The 17,281-nt window shown below is 39.9% G+C and overlaps 1 protein-coding gene and 1 pseudogene across 1 annotated transcript; both read right to left on the bottom strand.

The window, feature by feature from the left end:
- Positions 1-475: 475 nt before the first annotated feature.
- LOC133961643 (alcohol dehydrogenase 1-like) lies at positions 476-7,916 on the bottom strand (annotated as a pseudogene).
- Positions 7,917-9,543: 1,627 nt separating this feature from the next.
- On the bottom strand, positions 9,544-15,580 carry LOC133961941 (alcohol dehydrogenase 1-like). Its single transcript, XM_062397354.1, has 9 exons — positions 15,426-15,580; positions 14,332-14,433; positions 13,685-13,826; positions 13,099-13,186; positions 12,133-12,352; positions 11,463-11,723; positions 11,144-11,276; positions 9,790-9,928; positions 9,544-9,708 (listed from the first exon to the last, which is right to left on the bottom strand). Exons 1-9 carry the CDS (start codon positions 15,441-15,443, stop codon positions 9,678-9,680), a joined length of 1,134 nt encoding a protein of 377 aa, XP_062253338.1. The 5' UTR covers positions 15,444-15,580; the 3' UTR covers positions 9,544-9,677.
- Between the last annotated feature and the right edge of the window lie 1,701 nt (positions 15,581-17,281).

The raw sequence follows: 17,281 nt of genomic DNA, 5'->3' as shown, positions 1-17,281 counted from the left end.
GACTTTTGGCTAAATCTTGTACCACACTCAGAGCAACAAAATGGTTTCTCTCCTGTATGAGTCATCATATGTTCATCCATATGGATCTTTTTTCTAAATCTTGTACCACACTCAGAGCAAGAAAATGGTTTCTCCCATGTATGAATCCTCATATGTCTCGTTAAAGAGGACTTTTGGCGAAATCTTTTACCACACTCAGAGCAAGAAAATGGTTTCTTTCCTGTATGAGTCGTCATATGTTTCGTTAAACCAGACTTTTGGCTAAATCTTGTACCACACTCAGAGCAACTAAATGGTTTCTCTCCTGTATGAGTCATCATATGTACATCCATATGGTACTTTTCTCTAAATCTTTTACCACACTCAGAGCAACTAAATGGTTTCTCTCCTGTATGAGTCATCATATGTACATCCATATGGTACTTTTCTCTAAATCTTGTACCACACTCAGAGCAACTAAATAGTTTCTCTCCTGTATGAGTCATCATATGTACATCCATATGGATCTTTATTCTAAATCTTTTACCACACTCAGAGCAACAAAATGGTTTCTCTTCTGTATGAGTCATCATATGTTCATCCATATGGATCTTTTTTCTAAATCTTTAACCACACTTAGAGCAACTAAATGGTTTCTCTCCTGTATGAGTCATCATATGTTCATCCATATGGATCTTTTTGCTAAATCTTTTACCACACTCAGAGCAACAAAATGGTTTCTCTCCTGTATGAGTCATCATAATTTCATCCATATGGATCTTTTTTCTAAATCTTTTACCACACTCAGAGCAATTCATTGGTCTCTCTCCTTTATGAGTCATCATGTGTTTCGTTAAAGCGGACTTTTGCCTAAATCTTTTACCACACTCAGAGCAACTAAATGGTTTCTTAACAGGTTTACATCTCATATCCCTTAAAGGGTGTTTGTTGGTTCTTATATTCAAACCAGACAGACGCTCGCTGGTCTCCATCCAATCATCCTCACTGTCTTCAGTCTCAGAAGAGTCTTCAGTGTTGTCCTCAGAACCTGGTTGTAAATATTCATCAGGACCTGAGATCCTGGATGGTTCTTGTCTTCCACCAGCCGCTCTGTTCTCCTCATTCTGACTCTGATGAAGCTGTGACGACTGATGTTTCTCTTCGTCTTCTTCACTCTTCACAGCGAAAGGAGTCAATGTGACCTTGATATCAGCCTCCTTCAGTTGTTGAAGCTGCTCTCCCTCCAAATTGGTCCAAGGTTCCTCTCTGGTTCTCTTTAATGTGGAGGGGCTCTCGGTCCTCTTGGTCCGCCAGAGGGCTCCACTGCTGCTGCTCAGGGGGAACCTCTTCTTTACTCAAGACCAATTCCAGCAAGTCTGCATGGAGTTTCTTATCAGTTTTACATCTCATATGCCTTAAAGGCTGTTTGTTGGTTCTTATATTCAAACCAGACTGAGGCTCCCTGGTCTCCATCCAATCATCCTCACTGTCTTTAGTCACAGAAGAGTCTTCAGTGTTGTCTTCAGAAGCTAAAAGTTAAATATTCATCAGGACTTGAGTTCCTGGCTGGTTCTGGTCTTCCAACATTCTCCTCATTCTGACTCTGATGAAGCTGTGACGACTGAGGTTTCTCTTCGTCTTCTTCACTCTTCAAAGTGAATGGAGTCAATGTGAACTTGATATCAGCCTCCTCTGGTTGTTGAAGCTGCTCTCCCTCCGTATTGGTCCAAGGTTCCTCCTGTTCCTCTTTAATGTGGAGGGGCTCTGGGTCCTCCTGGTCCGCCAGAGGGCTCCACTGCTGCTGCTCAGGGGGAACCTCTTCTTTACTCACCACCAATTCCAGAAAGTCTGCACGGAGTTTCCTATCAGTTTTACATCTCATATGCTTTAAAGGCTGTTTGTTGGTTCTTATATTCAAACCAGACTGAAGCTCCCTGGTCTCCATCCAATCATCCTCACTGTCTTCAGTCTCAGAAGAGTCTTCAGTGTTATCTTCAGAAGCTGGTTGCAAATATTCATCAGGACCTGAGTTCCTGGCTGGTTCTGGTCTTCCACCATTCTCCTCATTCTGACTCTGATGAAGCTGTGACGACTGAGGTTTCTCTTCGTCTTCTTCACTCTTCAAAGCGAATGGAGTCATTGTGACCTTGATATCAGCCTCCTCTGGTTGTTGAAGCTGCACTCCCTCTGTATTGGTCCAAGGTTCCTCCTGTTCCTCTTTAATGTGGAGGGGCTCAGGGTCCTCCTGGTCTGCCAGAGGGCTCCACTGCTGCTGCTCAGGGGGAACCTCTTCTTTACTCTTGACCAATTCCAGGAAGTCTGCATGGATAGTAGAGAGGTATGGTGTATTTTGGTCTCAAATAGTGTCACAATGCAAACAATGTGTCAATACCGACGCTTTATTAATACTTTTCCAAAAGAGGGAGTGGCTCTATCTGAGCCAGTGGAACCAGACTTCTGTAGTTTGATAATATAGAATGTAGTTTGTGAGGCTACAGTTGTGTGCGGGTTAATCCTGGGTTGGAAATGCCAGAATTACAGTGTCATGTTCATTATTACATGCTCAATAATGTTTTGTTTATCTGTTGAGTGTTTTCTTGTTTGCAATTATGTATTAACCCCCAAAACTAAAATACAGAGATGTGTTTTTAGTGTGCGTCGCAGGATGTATAAACTTCCTGCTGTTCTGATGTCATTGGGGAGCTCATTCCACCATTCAGAAGCCAGGACAGCAAACATTTGCGAAGGAACATTGTTTTAGGTGAACGAGGAGCTCCGACACAAATCTTCTATTGATACATATAAGAAATGCCTTTTGTTGCCAGTTGGCAAGAAAGGAACGCTGGCCTCACCTGAAACCTGGATAACTACCTTTTTGTTGTTACTTTATTCCCTTTAGCATTGGCAACAGCTTAATCTTACGCAAATATTTTCTTATTCTGTTATGAATCTATATCTCCTTTCATGTACTCGCTCCTCATGTAAGGTAAGGACCATCTTCTTGAGACAGACTACTTGACCAGAATAACAGTGAAGGTCGTGTTTGAATTAGTGTGGATGGTCATGTCTGACTGAGAGGTGTCTCACCTCCAAACAGAGAACCCTTCCAAGTGCGTCCAGCGATAAGCTGAATGGGTCGGACAGCAACGTCATACATGTCAGTCCAGCCAACCAGCACACTGACACCCCAGCCTTTCACACACGACTCGAAAGCACTTATCTAGATGGAAAAATAGAAAAAAGTCAGAGGGCCAGTATCAATGGTTGTTGAAATTCTCAGAGTAGAAATGCTGACAAAATGTGGGCTTTAATAAAACTTAAACTTGTAATGCTAGAGTTAAAGTTCTAAAGATATACTCTTGAATATAATGATCCTTCCTGATCCAGTCATACATCATATCTGTATCTCTCTGCCTCACCATGACTCCCACATTCCCAACACATTCCAGAGAGAAGTCCACTCCTCCATCAGTCATCTCAGCGAGAACTTGGCTGATAGGTTTATCTTGGTCGTTGGGATTCACGCAGTCAGTCGCTCCAAACACTTTGGCCTTCTCGAACTTCTCTGGATTGATGTCAACAGCAAAAATTCTCTTTGCTCCATCAGCTTTGCAGCCCATGACTGCAGCCAACCCCACAGCTCCCAGGCCAAACACAGCACACGTGGAGCCTGGTTCCACCTAAAGTGGCAAAAATTCTGGTAAACATGGTAGCCCTGAATGCAGTGGAGCAACATTTTATTAATTCCATTTCCACTGTCATTTGTAATAGTTTGGAAGGATTACATGTCCATGTTAGCCTGTAAAACATACAGACACCTTAGCAGTATTAACTGCTGCTCCAAATCCTGTGCAGACTTCACATCCGAGGAGCCAGACTTTCTCCCGAGGGGCAGCAGGGTCGATCTTAGCCACAGCCACCTGGTTCACCACAGTGTACTCTGAGCAGGTGCTGGTTCCAATAAACTGCAGAATCTTCTTTCCCTTACAGGTAAACCTGGAGTCTTCAACTGCCATCACGTCATGATGACCATTAGCATTGAATAGAGAAATTCTGATTTTGAATTTGTGCCCTGCTTCTGGGACTAAGAAGTATTGACTAAATGAGCAATAAGGCAAAAAACAAAACAAAAAATAAATGTTCTGTCATCACATAGCATTTTCTGTCGTGCCAACATAATGTGAGAGTGAAAATGTGTCAACATGATTGTTAGTGATGAGCAAGTACACCATTATCTGTATCTCTACCAACTAAATTATCCGTAGCCGTACTCTGACTAAAACCGGAAGTGGTCTGGCGTAAACAGGAAATTGGTATTTTAAGCCTGACATGGATATGGGGTTGATTAGAAGTTGCTATATTTATTGTTTCTTAGAAAACTATTTACAGAACAGCTTGGATTGAGCTTCAGGTCAAGTTTTTGATTACAAGAGTAAGAGAACTATTTAGAACAAGTTTTTGATAAACTTCATTGAATAAACACATGCAGTATTTTAAAATGCCTGTGTGCGTGTGTATGAGAGAGAGAGGAGCGCCGGGCTTTGTTGAACACGTTTTACTCAGATGTTACTCCTGCTCTGTAAAACTACATTATTCATACTGGAAACTCCCGTCATCCAATTATTGGGCGAAACCCTAGCAAATACAGATTTGTGTTACTGCGTAAACAAATGGATATTTTGTTGTATTGCTTGTATTATTCTGTTTGCAAAGTTATGCTCACCATCCTTTTACACACTGGTTGGTCTTGGGACTCTTACAGAAGCGACATTCTCTACACTGGGATATGGACAAAGGAATCACCTTGTCTCCTGAAATCAGAAATACATTTGTCATGTCAAATACATTCTAGGTCAGCACACAAAATAAACAAGATGTAAAAAAAATTGTATCCTAATAATGGACATAAATTGATGAATTTTTGAATGTCACCTCAGGGACTTATGAAAATCTAACCGTGTTTTTATCAACTAGAAAAAAGGGTTATGTGAAGCATAATACACATATTTGTACAGACACAAAAGCAAAAAAAAACATTACACGGTGCTGGTGGGTATTCACCGAAGTATTTCATAATGTAGAATCCAATAATCCTTATTTTCGCCATTCTAGCAAAACACATTCTAAGAACCCATTGCCTTCAAGACATGACAACAATGCTTTGACCAAAGTATTGCTACTAGTAAGTCTAGCAGGTATCGAAACCTGACTTAGTGGACAAATAAAAATTGAGAATGCACGCTTCAACTGACCTGTCTGGAATTCACTCACTCCAGGCCCAATGCTCTCAACAATGCCAGTGACCTCATGTCCAAGGATGACTGGGAAGCCATCTTTATGCATGCCCTCAAACAGGTGGTAAAGGTTTGAATGGCACGACCCGGTTGTCACAATCTGCACAAAGAAGAATTTACAAAAAAAGGAAACATGCTTCTTTGATTGACCAGAAAGGTTAGGTTTTTCTTAATAGATGCCATTGCAATCGAGTTCACATAAGTGTGCATTGGACCTCTGGGGTTTCATAATACTGGACTACTTGGATTAAGGGTAAGTTTATTCTTTAAATAAGCCTCTCTTCTAGAATACTAGTGTATCTGCTGTCTTAGGTTAACTATATTGCTAGTTTGTACTGTTTTGTCTTACGCTGAATTGTATAATTGTAGGATTTTTTTTCACTCAAGTGTTTGAGAGTTAAAGAGAACCAGTTAGAGTTAAGGGCTTGACTTTTATTACAATTCTGTTAAGGACTAAGTTCTAACCTTATAGTACTCGCGTACAGGGCTGTGAACGGATCGGTTCCAGTCTACATCCAGGAAATTATCAAACCTTAAACCCCAGCCCTAAGTGGATATATATATAGATATTTATATATAGATACATATAGATATATATGTATAGATATAGATATATATATAGATATAAAGATAGCACTTTAGTCGCACTTATATGGCACTTACATTTAGGACTTTGTAGTTTAGCTTTCTTGAAGAAAATTGTACTTTCTTGACTCTTGTTGTTCCGGGTTTGTGTGTCGCTTTGGATAAAAGCGTCAGCTAAATGAAATGTAATGTTACATAACTGCTACGCTGAATACAGAAAGGGTGGGATCATATACGAGGTTCAGACCTGATATTAGCTTAATTACATAAATGTTTCACATTGGCATGTTATTTGGTATACACTCTTTTAGCTCTGTGAAAACAAATGTGTCCCAGTCACAATGCAGAACCACCTGCTCAGCTGCCATCCTCTGACATACACACACATGCAACAATGGATCAATCTGTTTGGTGTGATTGGCTAAAAAGCTGTTTGATCTTCTTGAACAGAAATGACGTATGTGTTTATTGGCACTAGTTCATCTTCTAAACATTCCTGTTTGGAATGGATAGACCTCTTGGTCTGTGTTAGTGCTCCGCAGCAAGTTCAGAATTATTCCCTGTTATTTGTGAGTCCTCCTCTAATAGACCTACATGTACTGTCACTTTTTTATTGTTTGGGTCCTGGACATTGTGTCCTTCCTACCGTGTTCATCTGCAATGAAGATGTTTTTTATCAAATGTATTTATAAAAAAAACATTTTCTTTATAACTGTTCACGTGTGTGGTTTAAACATATGAATTTTAATGATTATATTTGAATGATGTTATACCTGATGGGGCACTTCAAACTTACTCACTGCTGTAGGTTATCAGAGGCCGTAGAATGAGACATGTTCAAGTCAGTCCACACAGTAACTGTTAAAGCCCCCTAAAAGATTTATTGTTGGAAAGGAATGTATTCCACATTCATACAAATGTTTGTGGAGACAGGTTCAGACACGTTCAGGATATACAAAGAAGTGTTACAAGACAAGCTTAGAGCTGTACACTTGCAATCGGACAGTAGGTCTGAATACACTCTGGTCTTAGTCGTTCCAAAAGCACATACGAGTGCTCAAGTGTCAGGAAAGTCCAATGAGTATTTATCTGTACGTGTGTCTTAATACTGGATGTTTCTCACCTTGATGCGGACCTCGTCGGCCTGGGGTGGGGCTACTTCTATCTCCTCAATCACCAGGGGCTTGTTGGGCTCCCAGGCAACTGCTGCCTTGCATTTGATGACCTAGAGGACAGTGACCCCGCATAAACTAACCAGCAAATACGCACAGCCTGTCTTAGCCTGTCTATATATAAATATATCATATCATGAGAATTGTAGTTGGTATAATATTATGTATACACCACCAGTATATTTTACCTTTCTATACCAGTGAAAGTAATAATTCTGAGTGGATTCAATTCAATAATTCATGAATCAGCAAAGATAATGACATTAAAACACTGCACACGAGAGCACTACAGTTTACACCATTCCAATTAACAGCTTCTGACTTATCACATACACAGAGATAAAAGGCACAGTGACACAATATTCCATAAATGTATGAATGTAAGGTTTGCTGCATTCTTTTCTTATGTTTGTTTTCTTGCCTGACTTGACAATGCTTTGAAAAATTCATGAAAACATCACAGTTGAACCTCAAAGTCCCATATAGAATAGTGTACCTACCTTGCCAGCTGTGTCCATTTCTGCAAAGAGTTAGAGAGAATTGGTGAAGAGTAAAGACAACTGCAGCCCAGCAGGAGAGACACACTGGGCTGGAACATGACCTGTTGTTAGCTTGGACTTTGAATGTTGCTGATTCTACATCGTCCATGGTCAATAACCATCAAGACAAATAAGAACCAGCATAATAGCAGTTCCATACACCCAAAATCTGGACACCACATGTTAAGACCCTGAGGACAATAAAGACAGGTTTCTTATTCATTAGATAAGAATTGTATGTGTAATACATTATAATCAGCGTAGCTAAATATGAAACAATCATTATGGATAGAGTTTAACTCTTAGATGTACATAGTCCAAGTCTGTTAGCCAAGGGGGTAGAGCAGGCGTTCTCTAACATGAAGGTTGCTGGTTCAAATCCCACTCTTCCCCATCTGCATGCCGAAGTGTCCTTGGCAAGATACTGAACCCCTAAATGGCCCCTCATAAAGGTTGAGTGTACAAAAAATGTAAGTGTACGAAAGTGTCAGCTAAATGACATGTAATGAAAAGTGAAATAGGCTGGTGAATGATAATTCTTACTAAAACGTTCTATAAGAATACTGCAAACAAAAACATTGACACAGTGTGTAGGGGATTGTAGAAGAGATCGAAGGGCGCATATGTTTTTATTTAGTTTGCCTCAATCAAAAAGACGAACAAATATATAAACAGTTTATCTACCAAAGCACATTTGAGTACTGAGGAGTATGTTTGTGTAACCCACAGTAGTAATGTTGCATTACTTCCAAAGCCGAGGAGCCTGGACCTTACAATACATGTCATTTAGCTGACGCTTTTGTCCAAAGCGGCTTACAATTTTATTACACTCAACATTTATGAGGGGCCATTTAGGGGTTCAGTATCTTGCCAAGGACAGTTAGGCATGCAGATTGGAAAGAGCGGGATTCGAACCAGCAACCTTCTTGTTGCAGAATACCCACTCTATTCCCTAGGCCACCTTGCCTCCAGCTTATTATTCTATCAACCAACTAGAGTATTGGGGCTTCAGGTTACGTTTTTAAAGAGCCTGTCTGTTAATGTCTAACACATTCACCATACCAGTCCCATTCTGTGTGTAGAGTGACATTAGCAATTCTGTATTGTAATTCATCAGATTTGCAGAAGTTTCTCTCCAGCAACAGCAGCCTTAGTGAAATGACCAGGAAGTGTTTCAGCGGCCGTGTAGGGCCTTGTTCACCTGCTGGTCCTGTTCTACCTGCTGCTACTTTGTCATTAGTTCAGTTCGTATTTAAGTTAACTGGTCAGTTCAGTTTTTGTTGAATATTCTGCGTTGTCTTTGTCACTACCTACTTTTTCCCCTGATTCAGTATCATTGCCTTCTGTGCCTGCCCCTTGTTTATTTTATTTTCAGTAAATTCAGTTTTTGTCGGCTTGGATCTGCCTCACTCCTGCCTTTGGGTTCACCTGCTCAACACTTCCTGTTGGGGGGCTACGTATTCTCCATATAGGCTTGAGTCGAGAATACGTAATTTACCCTCGAAACCCGACATTTTACGGAGCAAACGGTGGAGAAGTTCTTCAACATGGATGACATTAAATTAATAATTGAAGTGGAGAAGTACAGTGAGTTGTATGATCCTCGGAACATGTTGTATAAAGACAACACCAAAAAAGACAAATGTTTGGACGCTGTTGCCTAATGTTGGAGCAACAAGTAAGTATATGCTTTTATACTACTGGATCAACGGGTGATATTATTAGCGCCCGTATTACTTTTGTGGAGGGGTGGAAATTTAAAATGAAGTTCAGACGTACTGCTCTTTCTCACCAAGGTGACCTCAACCGATTTATAAATATGTACAGTTATTACTTTTCTTGTGGGTAATAATCCTAACATGCATCAGATGTGTAAATGCAAATGTGTTGAGTTTTGAAATGTGTAGCTGGTGAATAGTTGTCTGTTGTTTACAGCAAACATTTTCATAACAATAAAAAAGCCATACACATGGGTCAATTCATATTACTTTTATTCAAAATAAAAGCAAAGAAAAATGGATAATAAGAAGTTTTGATGAAGTTAAAGACAAATCCATGGAATACTGGAACGTGAATTATTTTGGTGTCCCAGAAACACAGTGGTCTTATTAAGCAGAAAAACTCAAAACTGTCCGGATGCTGTGGAGCAAAATCAAAACAGACACTTGTTAAATTCTTATTTCTGTGACTAGGAGAATATAGAGGAAAGTATAAACATACCATTTGCCATGCTTCATAAGTTCAATGGCGTCATTGATCTGGTCCAAGGTCATCTTGTGAGTGATAAACTCATCCAGCTTCACCTTCTTGTCCATGTAGGCTTTAACCATCTCAGGCACACCATCCTTACTCTTAAATCCTGAGCCACAGAGAACACACACATTATGCATTAAGAACCAATAGAGTCAAATGTTAAAAGTCCAGTGTGTAGAATGTAGGAGAATCTATCGGTAGGAACTGAAAATAATGTAAATGTAAGTATAATGTAAGTGTAGAATCACCTGGAACTAAGAATCCTACTGTTTTTTCCCCTTTAGGATGACATTCTTATACCTATATTAGAGGTGGATCCTATTTCCTCTGTGCTGCACAGTAGCTCCACAGCCAAAGGCTGTAGGGAGGGCCTTTGGTGTTTTTTTACGTTACTGAGGGTGACCATAGGAAGCAAGATGTAACAATCTGCATTACTCACAACTGGCACACTACATAGCTTTTAAATAAATAAGTGTGTTTGTGCTCAGAGGAGACCAGTGTATTTTAGTCCATGATGTACTCTGCCTTAAAATGGAGACAAAAAACGAGCATTGTCTGTATATCTTTATATGTGGGTGAATTAGCTAGATATCAGCTGCATATCCAGGTACTGTACTAGATACTGCTGACAAGCATGATTGGATGAAAAGACATCACGTCAATACAGACATAATCCATATTTTACAATTCTGATTGCAACTGATTTTACAAAGTGTAACGAAATTATCAAATTATCGTACATCCTAAATTGTTGATCATACATTGTACAGAGGGCAAACTTATCGTACATCTGCGATAATTATTGTACATCTGCCAACACTGATAGACCCCGGCTCACCTTTCACCAGCTATCTTGCACCAATTTTTCTACTGCAAAGGTTCACAAATTTTAATATAAGGCCATCCTCCAAGGAGTAACTTACTTCTTTAAAAGGCATTAGGAGCTAAGAGAGCTGTCATCAATAAATACAAAAACTGCCTTCGGTTGCCAGTTGGAAACAAAAGAATGCTGGCCTTACCTGAAATCTTCATGAACTCCCTTAATTTAAATTTTTGTTCCATTTGTTCCCTTCAGCATTAACAATAGATGGAAACTTGTGAAACAAATAGGGGATAAGACTCAGAATGTATTTTCCTATGATCTTAACTCATATTTTCCTTTTGCATTGACGCCTCTTGTGAATCTATATCGTCTTTCGTGTTCTCGCTCCTCATGTAAGGTAAGGACCACCTTCTTGAGACAGACTACTTGTCCAAAATGACAGTGAAGGTCGTGTTTGAATTAGTGTGAATGGTCATGTCTGACTGAGATGTGTCTCACCTCCAAACAGAGAACCCTTCCAAGTGCGTCCAGCGATAAGCTGAATGGGTCGGACAGCAACGTCATACAGGTCAGTCCAGCCAACCAGCACACTGACACCCCAGCCTTTCACACTAGACTCCAAAGCACTTCGCTAGATGGAAAAATATAACAAAGTCAGAGGGCAAGTATCCATGAGGGTGGAAATCCCCGACAAAATATGGGCTTTAATAAAACTTAAACTTTGTAATGCTTAAGTTAAAGTTCTAAAGAAATACTCTTGAATATAATGATCCTTCCTGATCCAGTCATAAATCATATCTGTATCTGTCTAGCTCACCATGACTGCCACATTCCCAACACATTCCAGAGAGAAGTCCACTCCTCCATCAGTCATCTCAGCTAGAACTTGGCTGATAGGTTTATCTTGATCGTTGGGGTTCACGCAGTCAGTCGCTCCAAACACTTTGGCCTTCTCGAATTTCTCTGGATTGATGTCAACAGCAAAAATCCTCTTGGCTCCAGCAGCTTTGCAGCCCATGACTGCAGCCAACCCCACAGCTCCCAGGCCAAACACAGCACACGTGGAGCCTGGTTCCACCTAAAGTGACAAAAACTCTGGTAAACATGGTACTTTACACAGCACTTCTTGATATGCCATATAATAATTAGCACCAGTTAGCACTGAATACAGTGGAACCACATTTCGTTTTTGTATGTCTTGAGCTACTAAGGATGTAATAAATACAAGCTGCTTTCAGATATGACCTGTGGCTAAAGTACGAAGAATTAGCTACAGAGTTTTTGCCTTTGACACAACGCAGCAAGAGGTTTCCCGCACAGACGTGTTCATAACAGCATCAAATCCTCTGCATTATTGAGGTGAGAGGCGGAGCAGCCAGGTGCAGCAAGGGCAGGAAATTACGTATAGCCTCTGAATCAGACATTCACATTCGCTAACGCAGGATCTGCGGAGTTCAATGCATGTCTGAAAGCAGTTATACACACACCTTGGCAGTATTAACTGCTGCTCCGAATCCTGTGCAGACTCCACATCCAAGGAGACAGACTTTGTCCAGAGGGGCAGCAGGGTCGATCTTAGCCACAGACACCTGGTGTACCACAGTGTACTCTGAGAAGGTGCTGGTTCCCATAAACTGCAGAATCTTCTTCCCCTTACAGGTAAACCTGGAGTCTAGAGATGCCATCACGTCATGACGACCATTAGCCCTGAACAGAGAATTTGTTAAGATGTAAATTCAATCACCAAATTTGCACAGATATCTGTAAAACAAGCTAAATGCAAACAAATTAAATGTTCTGTATCTTTAATGTATATTTCATTTCTTTCATTAAACAATAACCTGTAACTTATATTTTTGTATCAGTTGAGCAAGGGGTTATTGCTCAGGCAGCTCATGGCAGTTTTTAAGAGGAGTGAGCAGGCGGAGCAGAGAGTTTTTGAGGAATATATGAAAGTGTAATGACTTGATCTCTGTTTATTTAAACCCTCAGTGTGTAAGATTTAGGTGAAGGAATCAATTGGCAAAAATTGAACATAAATGTGTGTTTCAAATTGTACAAATTGTTGTTTTCGTTACCCAAGAATGGGGCCTTTACATTTAAATACATTATATTTACATTGGGATGGGTTCCTCTCTACGGAGGCCGCCATGTGTTTTACAGTGGCCCAGACTGGACAAATTAAACACCTTTTAATGAGAACTGAAGGCTACCACAGGTTCTATTTCATGTTTGGAAGGGGAGGGTGAGTTGAGAGGTATTCATTTGCAAAATGCAACTTCACCACTAGACGTCACTAAATTCTACACACTGAACCTTTAAGTTTCCAGGAAAATCAAGAATGTGTTATTCTCTCTCACCAACAATAGTTATAATATTGAAGCATATGACACGGGCCTGTACCTTGATATAAACAGGATAAATAAAACATGAGGAGAAAAGGATAAGCTCACCATCCGCTTTCACACTGGTTGGTCTTGGGACTTTTACAAAAACGACATTCTCTACACTGGGATATGAATAGAGGAATCACCTTGTCTCCTGAAAATCACAAAACAAATGAATTTGTGAATTGGTTCCCAATGGCTTTTTAGAGATTACTGTTGACTTTTGGATTAAAGTAGAAATCTGTAACAAACAAAACTCACACTAAATTAACTCACAAATTTTGAACAGCAATTTAATCTTATATTTAAAACCGCCAGTGATAAAAAGCTAATGTTATGCTATAATGTTTACGCCTGTGTCGATGTAATTACCACAATGGTAATTATAAGACATCTTTCGCCTCCTGCATGCTCCTCCTAGCTGCCTCTCCTCACCTGAATGCTGCGGACAATCTCCTGCTGTGTTCTTCATATGTGAATGGCAAAATGTCCAGAAAATCTGGTCCGCCTGGAGTTCATGTTGGAGAACGGCTTTAAATGCAACTTATTTCTGTTGTTCTAACTCATTGCTCTAGAACTCTGTATGCTTTGATCTAATTCTTGCTACCAATAGGTTGGGGAAAGAAAATTGATAACGCATGCTTAAACTCACCTGGCTGGAATTCAGTCACTCCAGGCCCTACGCTCTCAACCGTACCCGCTCCCTCATGTCCAAGGACGATTGGGAAGCCATCTGCATGCATGCCCTCAAACAAGTGGTAAAGGTCCGTGTGGCAAAGCCCGGTTGCCAAAATCTGCACAAAAGAAAGATACACAAAATGCTATTGAAATATAATGAAACAGTTATTCTGAACACTAAGGAATTTTGAAGGTGAAGTCTCTTAGATAACACAAATACAAAGGAATGGTTTAAACTATGTTTATCTGCATTGCCTCCAGGTACAAGGAGCATAGAGCTTAGAGAACCTTATGCTGCTGTACAAAAAATTCTGTATGTTTACTTCTGCAACAAACTGTCTCTTGTACTGTTTGCACTTTATCACTTAAATCACTACATTTACACTTTTAGAGAACCTTATGCTGCTGTACTTAAAAAATTCTGTATGTTTACTTAGTATTAGGAAATGTCTTGTGTCTTCTGTTGTGCCTGTGCACTTTATATGTCTCACTGTGGGAGAGTGGGAAACGTTGTATCGATTCCTTGTATGTTCTGAACATGTAAGAAATTGACAATAAAGTTACTTTAACTTTAACTTTAACATATATTTGAACATTATTTGAAAAAAGAACGTTTCTCACCTTGATGCGGACCTCGCCTGCCTGGGGCGGGGCTACCTCTATCTCCTCTATCACCATAGGCTTGTTGGGCTCCCAGGCCACTGCTGCCTTGCATTTGATAACCTAGAGGACAGTGACCCAACATGAAATACCTGGCATGAAAGGTTACACTCCTGCATGCTGTCCCAGGTGAACTTCACTTGTACGGGTTCCTGGTAAATTGCCAAAGGGCAATTTCCCAAAAAAAACTCAAGCTTCTGACCCAGAATTTGTATCAATTTCAAGTCTCTTTGCATTTTATTCTGTCAATGTTTAGTTGAACGGTGGATACAATGTTTAGTTGTGTGATTTCAAGTCAAACACCTGAAGGTGTCACTGCTTTATATCAATATGCATTTTTTTGGATTAGGTTATCACAGCAGAGTGGAGTGGTGTCAATGCCTCTGACACAGCAGCTGTTGTAGAGTTATAGTTACATAGATTTGATTTGAATGCTACATTTATGTGTATCATTGATAATAATAATAATGTATAATAGACAGTATTTCAGAATGTTATAATCAAATAAATGTAGGCTTGGTACATTTAGTATTAATAAACTTTTTTTTTCAGGATCAAAGTGGTAGCGATGAGTCCTTGAACCCTTGTCAGCCTACCCCCCCCGCTCAGACGTGCCAATATCCACAGTTGTGTAAAACTGTCTGGAAAGTTTCTGACTATGTGCCAAGTCAAATCCCAACGAGATATTTCACTGACGTAGAGGGGACAGAAAGAACTAATTCTAATTTTTATCAAAATCTTTACTAAGACTATTATAAATTAATAATAGCAGTAAAAATAATAATTCTCAGCTGATAATTCACATATCGTCAAAGAGAATCATATTAAAACTCTGCACATGAAAACACCGCAACTGTTTACACCCATCCACACGACAGAAATGATCTTAATGAAGTTAAATGATCCCCGAAGAATTACAGTATATTAAAGTAAAATACATTTATGTTAGTTGCATTATTTTCTAATGTTTGTAATATTACCTATCGGCTTTACCACACTGTGAAGAATTCATTCAAACTTAGACATGATATTTACATATTGAATAATGCACCTACCTTGCCAGCTGTAGCCATTTCTGCAGCGAGTGAGAGAGAAGTTGATGAAGAGTTCTGACAACTGCAGCCCAGCCAGAGAGACACACTGTACTAGAGTAAGCTTTATAAGGCTGCAATGAGAAGCAGTTATGTAATCACTCAGATGGGCTGGGACTTAGAATGTAGTTGATTCTATTGGTTCTATATGTTTTTTTTTTAATTAAGGACATAGTGTTTCGAAAAGGTTTTTGATTTCAGACTTCAGCTGTATGGCAGATTCCCTCATATTCTCTTATGGTTAGGGAAAGGCTAGTGACTTTCTTTTTTGTGTGTGTGTTGTGTTACAACTCAATGTCACCACTTCAACAAGTGCAAAAAATCCAAAGTTTGCCATGCTGAGTAATGCATAACCAGCAAAGAGCAATGCTGGGGGTGGCAGTAGGGGCGGCTGTGGCTGAGGGCAAGAGCGGTCGTCCTCGAGCCACAAGGTTGGCAGTTTGATCCTTAGTCTCCCCATCTGCATGCCGAAGTGACCCCGGACAAGATACTGAACCCCTAGATGGCCCCTTACAGATGTTGAATGCACTAATTGTAAGTCGCTTTGAATAAAAGCGTCTGCCAAATGATATGTTATGTAATGAAGAGAAAGCTAATTAGTGAAAATAGAAAGAAATCCTGACCTAATCAAAATACATTCATACTGTTTACACTGTGTGAGACACCACTGAGTGTATTGCTTTAAAAAACTGTTCTCAAAATCCTGCAGGAAGCCGTCACCAGCACAGGAGCTACAGTTGTCGTTGTTGCATATCAGCCCAACCCTGATAAGCAGCCCTCTGATAGTGCTGTACGGTTACAAGTACGGTGTCAACAGAGGTAAAGCACTTAAATAACAGAGTTGCTCCAAACTTGTCACACCCACAGCAAAATAAAACCGGATTTTCTTGACAAGTGGGACATGAGCCTCTTGCTGGATTATACAGTAGACTGTTGTGAATTCAGAGAAACTCAGCAGATTTTTTATTCTAAATAAAAAATGATCTTGTTAATTCAGAAAAACAACTGTGTTTATAGAAGTTAACATGACAATTTTCATCATTACTTCAACAAAAACAGCAGATTTTCTTTTTCTCAAGTGAGTGCAATATGTCTCTGTAAGTAAAGCATGTGCCGGGTGAGACTGCAGTGAAGTGTTCCCTCTTATTTTATTTTTTTTTATTATCCAGCAACAGAATTCTGGATAGGTTTCAACCACTCAATGGATTTTTTTAAGGAGACCAGTCATAAGCTGCATTGCAGTCTTTTTGTTTTATTGAGATGAAAGCATGAATATTAACATGTGACTATATGAATCGGGAGCCTCCATTCAGAATTGGTCTCTTGTTGAGGTAGGATGCAAATATTTGTACCTTCAAGGGCCTATGATTATCTTAATGACTTCTGACTTTGCATCTTTTTATGAAAGAACTTTATTGTCCTTTCATGATTGATGTGAGCATGCTTGACAGCCTCTTAAAAATTTACCATTTTTATCATCATGATACTCCTTTTTCTGTTACATATATGAAGCAATCCCTTGGGCCAGGTGGGACACCACAAAAGAAACGATAACGGTGTGTGTGTGTGTGTGTGTGTGTGTGTGTGTGGGGGGGGGTAAAGTCTATCGTTGACAGGGCACAGACAGATAAAGCAGTCAGCATCCCATTCCCACAAAATAGTTCTTACGTCCCTCAACATGATGATCCCCCTAGATGAACCATGCAGAGGGGCAGAGGGGCAAGGCAGCTCCCTTGTGCAATTCCAGACGTGATGTCATGTTTCTCTGACACTCAGGCCAAAAGATGAAGACAAAATCATATTTCTGTAATGTTTGTGCG

Source organism: Platichthys flesus, chromosome 10, assembly GCF_949316205.1.
Source record: "Platichthys flesus chromosome 10, fPlaFle2.1, whole genome shotgun sequence".
Lineage (NCBI taxonomy): Eukaryota > Metazoa > Chordata > Actinopteri > Pleuronectiformes > Pleuronectidae > Platichthys > Platichthys flesus.
This window is presented reverse-complemented; position numbering and strand designations above follow the sequence as displayed.

Excerpts from the sequence above, each read along its gene's own strand:
- LOC133961941 (XM_062397354.1), bottom strand. Across the intron at positions 12,353-13,098 it reads AACCAGTGTGAAAGCGGATG|GGCTAATGGTCGTCATGACG; the intron begins GTGAGCTTATCC and ends TTCTCTGTTCAG. Across the intron at positions 11,724-12,132 it reads CAGCAGTTAATACTGCCAAG|GTGGAACCAGGCTCCACGTG; the intron begins GTGTGTGTATAA and ends TTGTCACTTTAG.